Source organism: Ascaphus truei, chromosome 7, assembly GCF_040206685.1.
Source record: "Ascaphus truei isolate aAscTru1 chromosome 7, aAscTru1.hap1, whole genome shotgun sequence".
In the NCBI taxonomy this organism is placed as follows: Eukaryota; Metazoa; Chordata; class Amphibia; order Anura; family Ascaphidae; genus Ascaphus; species Ascaphus truei.
Window position 1 is genome coordinate 34915764 of NC_134489.1, and position 17947 is coordinate 34933710.

At 45.8% G+C, this 17947-nt stretch overlaps 1 protein-coding gene across 1 annotated transcript in view; it reads left to right on the forward strand.

Moving 5' to 3' along the window:
* The window catches only part of PLEKHO1 (pleckstrin homology domain containing O1), a 28011-nt gene extending 11798 nt beyond the window's left edge, over positions 1–16213 (forward strand). Inside the window, exons 3-6 of the mRNA XM_075607634.1 lie at positions 10201–10341; positions 11317–11421; positions 11975–12076; positions 13998–16213. Of these exons, the coding sequence (XP_075463749.1) occupies positions 10201–10341; positions 11317–11421; positions 11975–12076; positions 13998–14687 (1038 nt within the window). The 3' untranslated portion in view covers positions 14688–16213. The remainder of the gene's footprint in view (positions 1–10200; positions 10342–11316; positions 11422–11974; positions 12077–13997) is intronic.
* The last annotated feature ends 1734 nt before the right edge of the window (positions 16214–17947 follow it).

The window sequence follows — 17947 nt, forward strand, 5'->3', positions numbered from 1 at the left end:
CGTGGGCGCAAGAATTTTGTCTTTCCTTGCTGCAATGCGATAGGCTTCAGTGTGAAAAACTGCACTTAGCTACCTCAGCAACTGGTATGAAATGAGTAAGAGCCGAGTCCAGGATCACAAGAGTCTGGCATAGAAGTTTATAAATGTAACAGTGGTTGTTAAGAAAAACAGGATGTTCGTACGTATGTATATCTTTATTTATATAGTGTCCACAGCTGTACTTAGCACTTCCCAAGAGAGACAGTACAGGGAATTATAGTACAATAGCTGCAACAAATAAGATCAGACAGTAGGAAAGTAAATCCCTGCCCCGGAGAGCTTACAATCTAAGTGGTATGATGGGAGAATAAGGGACTAAGGTGAGGGAATAAGTGCAGTAGATGGCAGTCGTTGGTAGGAGCGGCTGTGGGTGTGGGACAGTAGCCACGAGTCTAGGTCAGGAGTGGCCAACTCCAGTTCTCAACAGCCACCAACATTTCAGGTTGTAAGGATATCTCTGCTTCAGCACAGGTGGCTCAATCAGTGGCTCGGTCAACGACTGACATTGTATAATGGGGTACCTCGAAGGATAATATTACACTGGATCTCAATGGGAGACTCGACAAGTATCAGGGGTGTCAAAAGAATGATGTACTGGGTGTTTTGGTTCTAGAAATTGTTTGGGTTTTGGTTTTGCTTCAACTTGAGTTTGTGGCTTGGATTTGCAAATTAGTTCCGAAGTTCGGATTTCGAACCCGCAGACCTGCCCAGCCATCCGAATGGCGATGTTGATCTGTAATCCGGATGCCTACAATAAAGATTTCTTGTTCATCTGTAAACTGGGTTTCTTTTAGCCAGAAGAACCCCCTCAGTTAAGGGCTCACATGAGTGGAGAACTTTGCAGAATCTCACCGTTCTGGAGATGTTGAGTTTGAAAGATTGTAAAAATTGAGTGCACAAAATGGCCTTCAGACTGGTAGCCAATAGAAAAAGGCAAGATCAGGATTTTCATCATCTTTGATGAGAAGGAGAAAAACTGGAAGAGCACTACTGTAGGTATCAAAAAAGTAGAAAGGAGGGTGCGTATCCCATAAAAAGATTATTTATTGGTCATGGAAAAACAGGGCAATGGAGAGCCATACCAACGTTTCACGCTTCACAGAGCGCTTTCTCATCTTTGAAGATGGATATATCTCTGAAACAAGTGTGATTCTGCTTAGTAGGACCTCACAGTCCAGATTATGGCGTCAAATAAATACATTAAAAATAGCGGGTGATTAAAATGGCTGCCAGAATGCTAGCCGATAAAAACAAGCAATATTCACATTTGCAGAGACTTTGAAGCTAGATATCTCTGGAACAAGTGTGTCATCTCCGTAGGACCTCCCAGTCAAGATTATGAAGTAATATATATATATATGCAGCCCATGTGCAAGTGGCCCATTATAAGTGGCAGGACTGGACAACAAGTTTAAAAGCAAGTTCAAAACAAGTGAAGAAGTGGACAACACCTATTGGCCCTGATTCCTGTATTTGCCCATCGCTGGAAAGGAGGTTATTATCGATCCCAAACTGCACTTCCAAGAACTTAACTATTGCTGTGATGCTGCCTTTACCATTTTTTTTTGCTGTGGCCTCACTTCTTCTCAAATTATACACTTCCTTCTACCAGGCTCAGTATGTCTCTAACTCTATTCATATATCTCCATCTCTCCTTTCTTCACCACTTCTGAGTTCACATGAACTCCTTTCTTACCTGCGCCTTCTGACACCACACAGCTATATTGCCTGCACTAAATTACACCCCTACAAATCCTCCTCACACATTATCTTTCTATCCATGCTTCTCCTCCTTGCTTCTGGGGATATCTCTCCCAATCCTGGTCCCTGCCTTATTCCTACATGCTCTCGTCCTCGCCTGCCAAATGCAACCTCTACTCCTGGTGTCAACTCCTCCAACCTCATACCCATCCCCTGCCACCCTCCCTCTTCTCTCCCTTTCTCCTGTGCCCTTTGGAATGCACGCTCCCTTTCTAACAAGTTCCTCTCTGTGTATTACTTCTTTCTCTCTCACTCTCTGCTCCTATTTGCTATAACTGAGACCTGGCTCACTCAGCCTGACTCTGCTCTGGAAGCTGCCCTCTCTTATGGTGGCCTTTCTTTCTCCCACACTCCGCGCCCTGATGGCAGGGGTGGAGGCGTTGGGCTCCTGCTCTCCTCTCTCTGCCGTTACCGAACCCTTCCTATTCCTCCCTCTCTTGTTTTTCCCTCCTTTGAGGTTCACACTGTCCAGATCTTCTCTCCTCTCCCTGTCCACGTGGCAGTCATCTATCGCCCACCTACCTCTACTTACCCCCCTTCTGCCTTTCTCTCTCACTTTGAATCCTGGCTCTCTTTCTTTCTCTCCTCAGACTCCCCTGTTCTTCTCCTTGGGGACTTCAATTGCCACATTGATGACCCCTCTCTCCCTTGGGCTTCCCGCTTTCTCTCTCTAACATCTTCTTTTGGCCTTCAACAGTGGACTGCAGCCAGCACCCACAAGGACGGCAACTACCTCGACCTGGTTTTCACTAAAAACTTCTCTCTCTCTGATTTCTCCATTTCCCCCTTTCCTCTCTCTGACCATCACCTCATCTCATTCTCTCTATCTCGCTTCTCCCCTTCTCCAACTCCATCTACCCCGTGGTTCTGCAGAAACCTGCGCTCTATTCACCTACCTGACTTTGAGTACACTTTACGCTCCTTCCTCTCCTCTCCCAGCCCTGCTACAGACCCTGACAACCTGGTCAGGAACTACAACTCTGCCTTATCCTCCTCTCTTGATCTACGTGCCCCGCTTTCACTTTGCCATCCTCGCCCTTCTAACCCCAGACCCTAGCTAAATTCCCACACGCACATGCTACGTTCCTCCACTCATTCCTCTAAACGCCTCTGGAGGAAATCTCATACTCTCGCAGACTTCCTTCACTACAAATTTTAGCTATCCTGTCTCAACTCTGCCCTCTCGCAAGCTAAACAAGCCTACTTTTCTTCACTAATCAATACGCACAAGTCTAACCCACGCCGACTCTTCTCTGTCTTTGACGCTCTACTCAAACCACCCTCAGCTGCCTCTTCTTCCTCCATCTCCGCTCAGGACTTTGCTGACTATTTTAAGGAAAAGGTGGAATCCATACGTCAGAACATCCCGTCTGTTTCTTCCTCCCATCCTACACCTCTTCCTAACTCTCCTCCTGCCTTCCTTGACTCTTTTTCCACGGTCTCAGAGGAGGATGTATCACTGTTCATCTCCTCTTCTTCCTCTACCACTTGCCCTCTTGACCCCATTCCCTCCCATCTCCTAAAACCTGTTGGTCCTACTATAATCCCTACACTCACACATTTTTAACTCCTCCCTCTACTCTGGTACTTTTCCCTCCTCCTTCAAACATGCAACAGTTATACCATTACTCAAAAACAGCAAGCTTGACCCTACCTTTCCGTCTAACTATCGACCTGTCTCCCTCCTGCCTTTTGCCTCTAAACTCCTTGAACGTCTTGTATTCTCTCGCTTGCTTTTCTCAACACCTATTCTCTCCTAGACCCTCTACAATCTGGCTTCCGCATTGCTCACTCCACGGAAACAGCCCTCACTAAAATAACTGATGACCTCCATGCTGCCAAAGACAGAGGTCATAACACTCATATTGCTCGACCTCTCTGCAGCATTTGACACCGTGGACCACCCTCTTCTCCTTCACATTCTCCATACTCTTGTTATTCGGAACAAAGCTCTATCCTGGATCTACTCTTACCTCTCCCATCGTACTTTCAGTGTCTCTTCTGCTAACACCACCTCCTCTATTGATCTCTCTGTGGGGGTACCCCAGGGCTCTGTCCTGGGACCTCTTCTCTTTTCTCTGTACACACTCTCTCTAGGTGACCTAATAACATCTCTTGGGTTTAAATATCACCTCTACGCTGACGACACACAAATTTACTTTTCAACACCTGACCTTACACCTGCTGTACAAACCAAAGTTTCTGAATGTCTCTCTGCTATATCATCCTGGATGGCCCTCCGTCGCCTTAAACTCAACATGGCAAAATCAGAACTCCTCATACTTCCTCCCAAATCTGGCCCTACTACCTCCTTCCACAATACTGTTGGAAGTACGATCATTCACCCAGTAGCCCAAGCACGCTGCTTAGGGGTCACATTGGACTCCTCTCTCACATTCAAAACGTTTCTAAAACCTGTCGCTTTTTCCTCCGCAATATAACAAAGATACGCCCATTCCTCTGTTGCTCGACTGCTAAAACTCTGACTCAGGCCCTCATCCTCTCCCGTCTTGATTACTGTAACCTCCTGCTGTCCGGCCTTCCTGCCTCTCGCCTGTCTCCCCTACAATCTATCCTAAACGCTGCTGCCAGAATCGCTCTGCTCTTTCCTAAATCTGTCTCTGCGTCTCACCTCCTGAAATCTCTCTCCTGGCTTCCGATCACATCCCGCATCTCACACTCCATTCTCCTCCTCACTTTTAAAGCTTTACACTCTTCTGCCCCTCCTTACATCTCAGCCCTAATTTCTCGCTATGCACCATCCTGACTCTCGCGTTCTTCTCAAGGATGTCTTCTTTCTACCCCCTTTGTATCTAAAGCCCTCTCCCGCCTTAAACCTTTTTCACTGACTGCCCCACACCTCTGGAATGCCCTTCCCCTCAATACCCGACTAGCACCCACTCTATCCACCTTTAAGACCCACCTTAAGACACACTTGCTTAAACAAGCATATGAATAGCACTGTGGATAATACTGGGCACATGATATATAAAGCTTGGCCCCCTGCAGACGCACTTACCAGAACTCCCTCCTACTGTCTCTGTACGTTCTCCCTACCTACCAATTAGACTGTAAGCTCCTTGGAGCAGGGACTCCTCTTCCTTAATGTTACTTTTATGTCTGAAGCACTTATTCCCATGATCTGTTATTTATATTATTTGTTATTTATATGATTACCACGTGTATTACTACTGTGAAGCGCTATGTACATTAATGGCGCTATATAAATAAAGACATACAATATAAAAATATATATAATAATATAGCAACTTAGTAAGAATTTTTAATAACTGTTTCTTGAAACTAAATAAGTTTTCTCATGAACAGAAAAAAATATTCAAACTAGGACACGAGCATGAAAGTAACATTTAAATACTAACGTAACGGAAGAAAACAAACTGAACAGGAACATACAGTCGGTGTTGATTCTCTCCCCCTCTCCCTGAATCTGGGGTTGAATTTCTCGTTTTGCTGTCCCAGAATCCCTGGCTGCCGTAGAAGCATTGTAGGCTGAGGCATGTATTATGGTATGCGCTTGCGCGCAAGACGTTGGCACGTGCACGCGTTTCGTGTGTACAGGCAAAGCTATGACGTGCGCCTAGGAGGCGTGGCCATGATGTCACAAGGGCAGGCCTCCGTGTGATTGGCTCACAGTGTCACGTGGCACGGCAGCCGCTCGAAAATACAAATGTCTTTGTATTTCCACCAAGCTGCCGCGCCAACGCTGTCTGATTGCTGATATTTGGAGTCAGGAAGGAATTTATTTTTCCCCTTATGAGATATCATTGGATGAAATGTCACTGGGGTTTCTGTTTTCCTACCTCTGGATCAATACACTGTAAATACGGATATAGGATAAAGTATCTGTTGTCTAAATTGAGCATAGGTTAAACTTGATGGATGTACGTCTTTTTCAACCTCATCTACTATGTAACTACTATGTAACTATGTAACTACTATGTAACACTAACCAAATTGGGGCCCAATTGTTTGCCCCCCAATACCCCCTGCTCAACAACTCGGGGCCCGGGCCACGACTTCAGACCTGGGCCCCTGGAAGGCTATGACCTATCCTGGAAATGGGGGCAGACTTCTGGTCGGCTGGACCCCTCCCTCTGCCGGGCTCACGCTGGCAAGCAGATCCCCACTCCCCCCCCCCCCCCCTGCTTAACAAACGAGTCCCCAGCACACACCTACCAGGTTGGCGTACCCCGTGTTTCTCACCCTCCCCCCGCCCCTCTACTCAATCCGGAGCCCAGGTCAAGACTTCAGTCTTGGGCCCTGGGAAAGCTGTGCGAGGGCCTGGTGTGTTATCTGTAAGGCACCAACATAATCCGCAGTACAGTGGGTGTGAGAGACAGTGACATACAGCAGTGGTGCTCAACTCCAGTCCTCAACCCCCCCCCCCCCAACTGGTCAGGTTTGTCAGGATATCCCTTCTTTGGCACAGGTGGCTCAATCAGTCCCTGCTTCAGCATAGGTGGCTCAATCGACTGAGCCACCTGTGCTGAAGCAGGGATATCCTGAGAACCCTGACCTGTTGGGGGGGGGGGGTGGTCTTGAGGACTGGAGTTGAGCCCCCCTGACACACAGAAATGTTATCACACACTGGCATAGTGCAGTATATTAATCTGCCACTATATCAACATGTCAGCATCATGTGCATAGATTACATTTCTCTGCCCGTGGGGCTAGCGGCGTATCGCTCCAGGGGGAGGGGGGTGTAGTAGAAGTGAGCTGAGGGGATAATCATATCCTGTCTCCATTAACTGTCTCCAGGAATCAAACGGTAACCTCCCCAGCTGCGTCTTCAGGGCCTGAGCGGTTTCGTACTGGTACCCAGAATCCCTTGCTGCAGTGAAAGTATTGCAGGCTAAGAGATAATGGGGAAAAGCCTTGTTGCAGACCTGTCTGATAGACATGTGAATGTGCTCACCAGTGATATTTGTATTTGCTGTAGCCTGCCTGTAACAATGAGCGGTGCTGCAAATGGGGTTAATAGTCCAGTAAAGGAGGACATTTCTTTTCCTTCAGGGAGCACAATCGGTGCAAATCTAGGGCGAAAATGGCACCAGATTTATTAAAGAAACATACACGGCTTTTAATGAGGATTTTAATTTTTCCTTTGATCCATCTGGGTGCATGTGGGATTCTAACTAGAATGACCTGCTTCCAATGCAGACGTGTGCTACTTCCGCTCTAACATACCCACACGTCCCGGGAGTGGGAAATCACCCCCGCTCAGTTCTCCGTGTGACTTACAGGCGGCCTGTGTCACATGCACCTGGAAGCGCTCGGGGGCAAAGACCCGTTTCCTCTTTTCCAAGATGTCAAAATCCTAAAACAAATAAGGAAGCCGCCCACTCCACAGACGCCCCCCTCAAACCATGTCACCTTCCGGAAAGAAACACTCAGCCCCCTGTCATCCTCCAAAAATAGACGGTTTGGTTCTTTGGAGCAAAGGTCGGTTTCCTCATTTTGGGAGACGTCACATCTTAGAAGGAAACAGGCCATTCCACTGCGGGGTCCTTGACCCCGTCTGGATGAGAAGGGATCAACTTGAGCGTAGTGTTTTTGCCCTGGTGCCCACATGTTAGCGAGAGTCAGACAAGCCAGGGGCCTGCGTAGATATGTCAGTCGAAGGGCTTCTCGGTCTCGCTGCTCGGTTTCCGCTTTGCTGTATTATGGACTCTCCAAAAATAGCACCTGTTAATCCTGCGACCTTACTTAAACCAGGGGTGGCCAACTGCAGTCCCCAAGGGCCACCAACAGGTCAGGTTTTCAGGATACCCCTGCTTTAGCACAGGTGGCTCAATCTGTGGCTCAGATTGAGCCACGTGTGCTGAAGCTGGGACTGATTGAGCCACGTGTGCTGAAGCTGGGACTGATTGAGCCACATGTGCTGAAGCTGGGACTGATTTGAGCCACCTGTGCTGAGGCTGAGCCACCTGTGCTGAAGCAGGGACTGATTGAGCCACCTGTGCTGAAGCAGGGGTATCCTGAAAACCTGACCCGTTGGTAGCCCTTGAGGACTGGAGTTGGCCACCCCTGATTTAGAGTATGACAGAAGATAGCAGCTGTTCTTAGCTCGTCAAGCCATGTTTACACTGAGTAACTTGCACGCAATTATGTACGCAGCGTCCCATAGACATTGCAATACAGGGGAGATGAATTGCTTAGCCGCCCACTCTAGTATCAACTGGGTGAATAGGAGGGGCAGCAGATCCCTGATGCACGGATCATATTCAAAGCGTTCTCTCTCCATCTTTGCTTGTGGTTTCTATGTATAACAAAGGCAGCTGCCATCAAAAATACATGCAGACAAAGTATTGTAACCGTTTTGCTTAAAGCAACAATGTGAAAGCGCTCACCCATGCAACTGCTTCTCTATCGCTTTAAAGCAGCAATCCCCTCCATAAAAAATGTTTTCTTATTTCTGTTTATCATTGGGAGTCCTTCAGAAATAACCCCCCTTTTTCTTTCAATTCTGTGATTACATTGGGGAGACATTGTTTGCTATAAGACAAAATTATAATGGAACTCCCGGGGGGAGGTTAAAATGGCCGCCTCCATTCAGCTACATTCAAACAACAGGGGTTGCCATGGTAACAGCTGAGGCCTGTGAAATATTCAACGGGTGAAAACTCAAGAAAAATTCAAAGCTTTTGAGAGAGAATGTTTTTTTTTTTCACAAGCAAGGAAAATATTCCCAGAATATAAACAGTTTGTTAGGATTTTATTTGTGTTTCTTTTTGGGGAGACGGTTGCTTTTAAAGGCAGGAGTTGCAGGCTTTTCAGGACCAGAAAGGGTTAATATTCACATGTCTAAAAAAAAAAAAAGTCTTAGATGTCCCTGAAACTGCATTTATTTTCCCAAACATCTGTTTTACTGATATACACAATTGACCAATAGCCCAGACACAGCACAAAGCAAAATATCTATGCAACGAAAAGGCCAGGGAAATAACCAGCGTCCAGGAAACGTGTTCATCCAATTCAGCCATGATCTAAAAGGCAGTGGATCTTAACTCCAGTCCTCAACCCCTCCCCCACCAGCAGGTCAGGTTTTCAGGATAACCCAGCTTCAGCACAGGTGGCTTGATCAGTCCCTGCTTCGGCACAGGTGGCTCAATCAGAGGCTGGGCCTCTGATTGAGCCACCTGTGCTGAAACTGGGATATCCTGAAAACCAGACCGGTCTGGGGGGGGGGGGGTGGTCTTGAGGACTGGAGTTGAGAACCACAGCCATAAGGGTTTTTATCATCTGTGGGCCTCTAAGTGGTCTGTTAATTAGCCAAATGGGCTGTCATTAATCACAGTCGGTAATGATAATGAAATGAAATTAGAACCATTATAATGTATTCCAGATAGTAAATAAAAGGTCACTTTTTTTTAGTAATTTTGTGTGTTTAAATAGAGGTGCGAGTATAAGTATATAGCTAGCGCTAGCCAATAAAAGGATTTTTAATACCCAGCACTTGTGGATTTGCAGACTGCATTGTATTCTGTGTTCCCCCTCCAGTAAACAGGTTTGTAACTAGAGTCTGTAAGATTCCACTGCATTGTAAAAGCAGGGGGTGCAGAATTACAGAGACGTGTTTGATACTACAGGCTCCTGTATAATGATCACTCCCGGACCACACAAAGTTCAGTACCGGCAGCCTCATATAACAGGACCACACACAGTCCTGCAGGGAGTATCCTCATGGCGTTCAACCAAGAACCTCACTGAGGTTCAGCAACTAAGAACAGAAATCCTGGAGATTTAAAGGCTCTGCTGGTGTCCGAGGCACTTGCTTGGTTACGATCAGCCAACTGTATTACAGTACCATGGGGGACCTATCCAATCCTTATTGAGGCAGTCGGTATTTTGGAGGAGTATTAAACAACTGTGCAATAATTCTTGAACCGGGGCATTACGTAGCTCAGGAGATACCCTTAGATAATCAGCTTGATATCATTTAAGTAGTTAATCTTCTGCACTAAGACTGTAATATAGTGTAGCATGGAGAGAGCTTGAGGACGCTCACAATGCCTCTATCAAGGCATTCAATATGATTATTAGATTGTAAGCTCTTTGAGACAGAGATCTTATCCCTGTATGGTACATAAACTCCTTTTGTATATCAAATTCGGTGTGCTTTTAATGTAAAGTACTGTATTCCATTAAACAACAAACTCGAAAGGTCAGTGACAATGGAACTCACTAAGCACTTTAAAGTTGGGTGACCATTAGCTAATGTCATGCCACACAGTCCCTCAGCTTAACATTAGCAGATGGTGACCCAACTCCTTATTATGTTTGATTGGAAATCAATGATCCCACATCCTTAGAAACACCTCTGGATACCCCGAGGCAAAAGTTTCAAACACTGGGTGACCTTTGGCATGTCTCTTTTAGGTGAAAGATGAGAAGAACGGGCAGGAAGCCTTTGATCTAAGTGACTACGAGAAGTGTGAGGAGCTACGTAAGTCAAGGAGCCGATCCAAGAAGAACCACAGCAGGTTCTCACTTGTGCGATCCAAACAGCCGGGAAACACCGTGAGTTACTGGGATGCAATGAGACGGTCAGGAGTTGGGCTACTACTTAGTAATGTCACCCTCGTTGGCCAGACACTAGCAATCGAGGGTCTCCATATAACAATTAATAGTGCGGTGTGCCAAGCGTATGTAGACTGGGACAGAATGGTTCTTATCTGCTGTCAATTTCTCTAACTCTGTTTCTATTTGATCTGTTGGAATCCTAGATGTTCAGGGAATAGACTGCAGAGTTGGGTTACCGTATGGTAATGACATATAGTCTTTAGAGTGTCAATAGGTTTTTTGGCCCCATGTTTGATATTTCTGGTAGACGTTGATGGGGTTTCAGGAGGATAAAACTTCATCTTTAAAGGGTTGACGGCTACTGTAATTGGTTTTCCATCTTTTAATTCGTTTTCAGATGGGAGCTAGACGCCTTAGGCACAGGGGCGTCCACATATTAGTTATCATGGGCAGCTGTGACAGCGGCTTCTTTACAGACGGTTTCCACCCCAAAAATGATATATATTATGAATTCCGCACTGTGAAGTCTAATGACGCGCTTCTCGATCATATATTAAATTGGCCTCCTCAGTGGAGGCCTGCAATGCATTTGTTGAAAAGGAGTTAATTAACTACTAGCATAGACGGGTGGCCAACTCCAGTCTTCAAGGGCCACCAACAGTGTAGGTTTTAAGGATATCCCTGCTTCAGCACAGGTGGCTCAGTCAGAGACTGAGCCACCTGTGCTGAAGCAGGGCTATCCCTAAATACCTGACCTGTTGGTGGCCCTTGAGGACTGGTGTTGGCCACCCGTGTGCTAGCAGATACCTATCTCCCAGATTATCTGCCGACAGCCTCTTTGTTTCTGTGTAACTCTCTTTCCTGAGTATATGTTCTGTGCATCTACATCCCCTTCACGCACCATGCCTTCGACAGGGCAGGGTGTTATTGCAGACGCAGAATGGAAGTGATGGACGGTGTTTCTTCCCTTAGGCACCAAACCTGATCTTCCTCGCAGTCAGCCCAGAGGAGAAGGAATCTTGGATCAACGCCCTGAATGCTGCAATCACTCGAGCCAAGAACCGCATCTTGGATGAGGTAAGCAGCATCCGCTCGGGCTGCTCGCCAGGAGCTATTCTAAACATCTAAGCAATCGAGGCAGATGATTGGGACCCCACGCGGGCGCCAAAGCCAAACATTAGAACGGGACTTTTTACATCTTTATCTTATCTTTAGCCTTGATATTTCTATTAATTGCGCAGAGCGGTTACGTTTTGCCTCTGTACTAGTATGATACTCCTTTATTGCCAATGATATTTTATTCATTTGAATTAGTGGAAGTTTAATTTGATGACAACCAGGACCACTAATTGTGTTGTAACGCCTGGAGAAGCATACAATGCAAAACAATGTGTACCAGTATCAGAGACAAGTGGTCCAGCGTCATAGCGCACCCTCCAAGGAAGTCAATGCATCCTTATCATTCAAATAGTGGGCTTTTAAACAATAGGGCAAAGCGTTGTTGGACCTCATTTTGTAACTGTTTATACCACATGGTACCATCGCACGCTTTGTGTCTTGGTGGCTTCAGCACAGACAGATATGACCAAGCTGCTAATCTTCGGCGTGTTCATCTTGCTTCCTGCTGCAGGTTACAGTGGAGGAGGACAGCTATCTTGCCCACCCGACCCGCGACAGGGCAAAAATTCAGCACTCCAGGCGCCCCCCTACCAGAGGCCACCTCATGGCAGTGGTAAGTAATCGGACAGTCATGGTACAGGACATGGCATCAACTGCTGGGGGCAGGAGTACTCAATTGGGCATAGTTTTATTGCAGTAGCATCAATATATATATGTGTGTGTATGCATATGTGTGTGTATGCATGTGTGTGTGTGTATGCATATGTGTGTGGGTATATATGTATGTGTGTATCTATATCTATATATATATATATCAGGCATTATTGCTTCTGTTATCGTGACGCATTACGTAAAAAAACGCATTAAATACGGCTTGTGTTAAGAAAATGACGCACATCACCATTTGTTTTAATGAAGCTGCAGTACATTTTACGTCAAATATTGTGCCAGCGTTGGCGCAAAGTGTTGCACTAACGGGAGAAATAATGTCTGCTACACCTGTATAGAAGTGTGTGTGTGTGTGTGTGTGTGTGTGTGTGTGTATATATATATATATATATATATATATATATATAATGTCTGGTGCTAATAATTAGACCATTCTGGTCTTTTCTTTAATTGTATATTTTTTTCTATCTAGAACAGACACCCTCTTAGTGTGCAGCCATTTCCTAAATGCACATTTTATATAAAAAATATATATATATATATACTGTATATTATATTACGCATGGAAACGCACGCACATACCCATATATAGAGACACAAGAATGTTCAGGGCACTCAGTAGGGGAAAGTATAAGGAAAGCAACTGATCTGGTCAGTTGTGGTGCAAGCAGTGCAACCAGGATCACCATCCAGCAGCACAAATAGACAAAATCCTGATGTACAAAATCCGCAGCACTCACCAATTCAAATGCAGAAACAATTTAATGTAGAAACACAAGCATCAGGGGTAACAGCAGGGAAAAGAAGCAACGTTTCGGACCTCCCGGACGAGGGAGCTTGAGAACGGACCGGGAGGTCCGAAACGTCGCTTCTTTTTCCCTGCTGTTACCCCTGATGCTTGTGTTTCTACATTAAATTGTTTCTGCATTTGAATTGGTGAGTGCTGCGGGTTTTGTACATCCGCACATACATATTATATATGTAACACCGCCGGAAGAAGAGATCAGTGGATCTCGAAAGCTCGCACAAATAAAAGCATTTCGATAGCCACAGAACGGTATCATCTATTTATTTTTTGATTTTGTGTATATATATATATATATATTCACATATATACTCTCACTTAGGCTTTGAGAAGTTTAACTCAGGATTTCGCAACTCCAGTCCCCAAGACCACCCAACAGGTCAGATTTTCAGGATATCCCAGCTTCACAACAGATGGTACAGTCGAAGACTAAGCCACCTGTGCTGAAGCAAGGATATCCTGAAAACCTGACCTGTTGGGGGGGTGCGGGGGGGGTTCTTGAGGACTGTAGTGGAGAACCCACTGTGTTAACTACACAACCACAGCAGCAGCGAAGCTGATACACGGCTTGTTGATTTCCCAGTGATGGCAGCTCCAGTGTTACTCGGTTAGGTGTAATTGTTGCTTTAAGCAAAGCATTTAATGGAAATGGACCATTGTGCCTATTTATAGCACAGAGGCCTCAGCATCCATCAAACCCGCAGGCAAAGAACATAGCCTAAGTCCATCCTGCGACCCGCACGGTGATTCTGTAAGAAAAGGCTCAAATACACCATGAGTGTTGCTCATGTTTGTCCTCATTTTCCTCTCCCTTTCCAAAATAGATAAGAGGGCTGTATGTGATGTCATGACATACCCATGCAATGATGTCATCAGTGTGACGTCAGCAGCAACAGCCAGACACCTGCCAATGGGACAAATACTCTTGTATGTTATGAATAGGATATGGCATGTGGCGTTGTAGGCTGAAGCAATGTTGTTAACCGTTCACTGCAACTCAATGCGAAGGGATTACGTTCCCGTCTTGCCATGGTTAACATGTCACTTCAATCTTCTGCAGGCATCTACCTCAACGTCTGATGGGATGCTGACCTTGGACCTTATCCAGGAAGAAGATGCCTCCCCGGAGGATCATGGGACCTGTGAGCAGAGCTTCAGAGTGGACCTGGATAAGTCTGTGGCCCAACTGGCTTCCAATCGGCGCCGGTCAGATTCTGAGAATATTAAGTGCCCAGAAAAGGGCAGGTCCGAAAACCTGCACGGGCGAGAGCAAGTACACTGGGACAAGTGGGGGTCACACCGTGACTCATTTGGGAAGGGCCCAACCTACACGCCTCAGGTCCCCAAAAAGCTGTCATACTCTGAGAAGAACAAATGTGCCTCCATGGAGGAGATCCTGTCTCGTTCGGACTCAGCGGCCCAGAGGTCAGCGCCCAAAAAGGAGGCAGAGAGACTGTCCGGGATACAGGAGCTGATCGCGCTGAAGATTGAAAAAACTCAGGAACTTCTCGGCGAGGTGAAGGATTGCGGGGAAGGGAAAAAGAAGGGGAAAGAATCCTGCAAAGCGGACTCTGAAAACGTCTTGCAGGAGGCAGAGAGGCTGCTGGGAGAGGCCTCTTCTAACTGGAGGCAAGCCAGGAAGGTGCTGCAGGAAATTAAGGAGCTGAGGGACCTTTACAGGCAAGCGGACCTGCAGCCCACAGACACAAAACAGAAACTGAGCAGTCATTACAGGAAAAGTCTAATGTGAGGGACACAAGCTCTCGGAACGCCCTCAAGTTCCCAAATGGAATTGTTCCTGTTCCAAACCTGCTTCTGGCTTCACAATGCAAAAGCCAAGGGCAAAGGCAGGCCGAGGAGCCCAGAAGAGAAAAGATGGGCTGTCTTTGATAGGGTCCCTTGGCTTTGCACTTTTCTTTTCCCCAGGGGCAGCTGTACAAGCTGTGAAACACAGCGCGGGGATGATTTATGCAGGGAGCCCCTTTGGAAGAGTTGGGATTCTTCTAACACACACACAGCCTGCATATCCAGGCCTCAATCCTTAATGTCTGCAGTATTAACTATGAGTGATATTTGGGAGGCTGTGGGCAACTGGATGAGCCTTTTGGCAAACTCTGTAGTAATTGTAGTATATGCTATCCAATACGGGGCAAACGTGTCCATTTCTACGCTATATATGTTTAGTCTCGGCATTTCTCACCATCCTATTCCTTAAAAGGTTTTTTGCTGCCCTATGCAGTGTTGGTACGATAGAGGTGAAGGGGTTTCAATGGTTAACCTCTTTGCAGGCAAACAAAAGCTGTAGCATAAACCAGTACTGAGAATGACTATGCACTTTTCTATCCCCTCTAAGCTTCTTTCCCTCAACTCCTTTCAGTGCCAGAGGGTCCACCTATATGTGCAAGGCATGCACCTCTGGCACGGCAGGGGATAAAGTGTGGAGACCCCAAACACCTACCCTTAATAGGATCTGTTGGCCATCAGTGAGTGTGAGAGGGCAGGGGGAACTTAAAAACAACATGGCAGACCCAAGTTGTGGTCATTGAAATTATGTCTTTACAGTAGGAGGAAGTTTGGGAGACCTCAAGTGTCAGGATGTACTCATTATCAATATATAGTGCAGCAGTTTTCGGGGCAAAGTAGGTACTCCACCCAAAGATAAGCTGCAGCTCTTCGGTCAGGATATGGTTGGTTATGGCAGTCGTGTCAGCTCCCTGTGAATCCATTACCAACCATGTTTCTTTTGCTGGGAAATCTCAATACAAACCCCATTACTAAGCAAGTCATTTCTTATATAACGCATTTATAACTCCCAGCCTGTAGTATTCTTGGATTAATTATGGTGACACCTGTCTCAAAATCATGTGGGATGTGCCTATCCTAACGCCCCAGCCAGGAGGGCCTTGTTCATACCCATTTGGTACTTCAGTTAGTCCCTGACTCCCATATACAAGCTATGCCAGCCCTAGTTTTGCACTTTCTTATTCCATACATAGCTCACCGCAGTTGGGGATAATCAATTGGGAAGATAGACATACAAGCAGCATGGACTGAGTCTGCCCCTAAACATCAGGATTAGCTACTCGTCTTAAATCCGGGGTTATTGCACCTTTTAATGAACCAACTTGAAACTTCTTCATAGATTGTATCATAGTGTTAAGCTTCCGTCTCCCTTCTTCTGTACATCTATGAAGAACTACCCTGATCCAAAAAAAGGTATCACAGTCAGAAACAGAGTCATTATTCTCCAGGACCAATAAAGGTTTTGATATATTGTGTCTGGCTTCAGTAGTGATAAGCTTTGTATCTGCTGTATTAGTTGTGTAGAAAATGTTTAAAAGGCTGGTTAATTTGGGGGCATAGGAGACATGCACCCCGTCAATTTGTAGCTGAACATCGATTTGCTATTGTCATGATATGTCTCCTGTCATTGATGGACATGGACTTTGTTGGCAGATCTGACCAGAGACTTAAATGGTTGCTGTTTATTCAATACCTCCATTGAAGATGAAGTTATATGGAGATCTAACTCAATATTGTGGATTATTGTGGTCCCTTAAACAGATTATTTTACATCTGTGGGATTTATTTACGAATGTCTTCAGGCACCTTAAGGCCCATTCATAAGAACAAGATGTGAGAAGGTGTTGTGACTTTACACTGTTTAGTAATTCATTCCTCCTATAGCTTAGGTACCAAAAAGTAAATGCTCTGATCTCATTGTCCATATGGTTATTGTACTTTATCCTGCTGATCCTGTGCTGGGTTTGGAGCCTGCCATGCAAAGCAATCCTAACAAATGCCATGGTCCTTATGGCAGTAAAACAGGCTAATACAGATACACTGCGTGGGCAAGACTGGGTGAGAACAGGCTCCCCTGTCCAAAGAGCTTACAATCTTATTTACAGCTAACCTTATACGCAGAGCTTTCTGCAAGACAAGTAATGTGCAGTTAAGGAATCTGTACACTACAGAGCTTACACTCCAGTTACCACCAGCATACAATGGGATATCTTGGTACAAGACAGAGGGGAAAAGTAGTGTTGAAAGTAATGAGTTTTCTATGTTTTGCCCCAATTGTGTAGCTGGGAGGGAACTCTGATACATAGCCCCTTAGATCTCTTACCTGGTGGTATTGATCAAAGTGAGAGGATCACAGAGACCCCGCAAGTTGTTTTTCTTTCCAAACCTAAATTGGCACTTATTTTCCAAAATAATAACAAATTGGAGTTTTTTTAAAAATCTCAATAGGACAGATTTGCTCTCTTGTTTATAGATATTGTGTTCTTCTGTATTCAAGCTACTTTTGTTAAGACACTTTGACTACTGTCCGTAAATGGAGAGGGAGCAGGAGGTGTAGGTTCAGATTCTTGCTCTGCTGGCGAATGCTATGATAACAGAGAAAAAGGACACAAACTCTGCTCTAGGACCTAGAAGTATCAGATTGGATTCTCTTGGTGTTATCTTATCCCCAGGATGTCACTGCTCTCTACAAGAGTCACAACTGTTAACCCAAGGGGTTCTCAACTCCAGTCTTTCAGACCTCCCAACAGGTCAGGTTTGCAGGATATCCCTGTTACAGCACCGGTGGCTCAACCAGTCCCTGCTTCAGCATCAGTGGCTCAGTCTTCGACTGAGCCCCTGATTGAGCCACCGATGCTGAAGCAAAGGTATCTGGAAAAACCTGACCTGTTTGGGGGTGGGGGGTCTTGAGGACTGGAGTTGAGAAACCCCTGTGTTAAGCCATTTACAGCCAGAATGCAATTTGGCTTTCCAGTCATCCGTGGGTATCTTGAGTCTTGGGAATTATTTTCAGGGAGTTTTAAAGGGTGTTGCAGGATAAATACATACCGTTTTGCTGCGGAAAGCACCCATGCTGGGCTTGAGATGTCCCTCAGTTGGCCCCATTTGCTAACAGCTGGACAGTATGGGAGGTTAGTGAGCGAGAAAGGTGTTGCCGGCTTCACTGGCTGGAAAAGTGTTGGCCAACGAGGATATTCTCACAGAAAT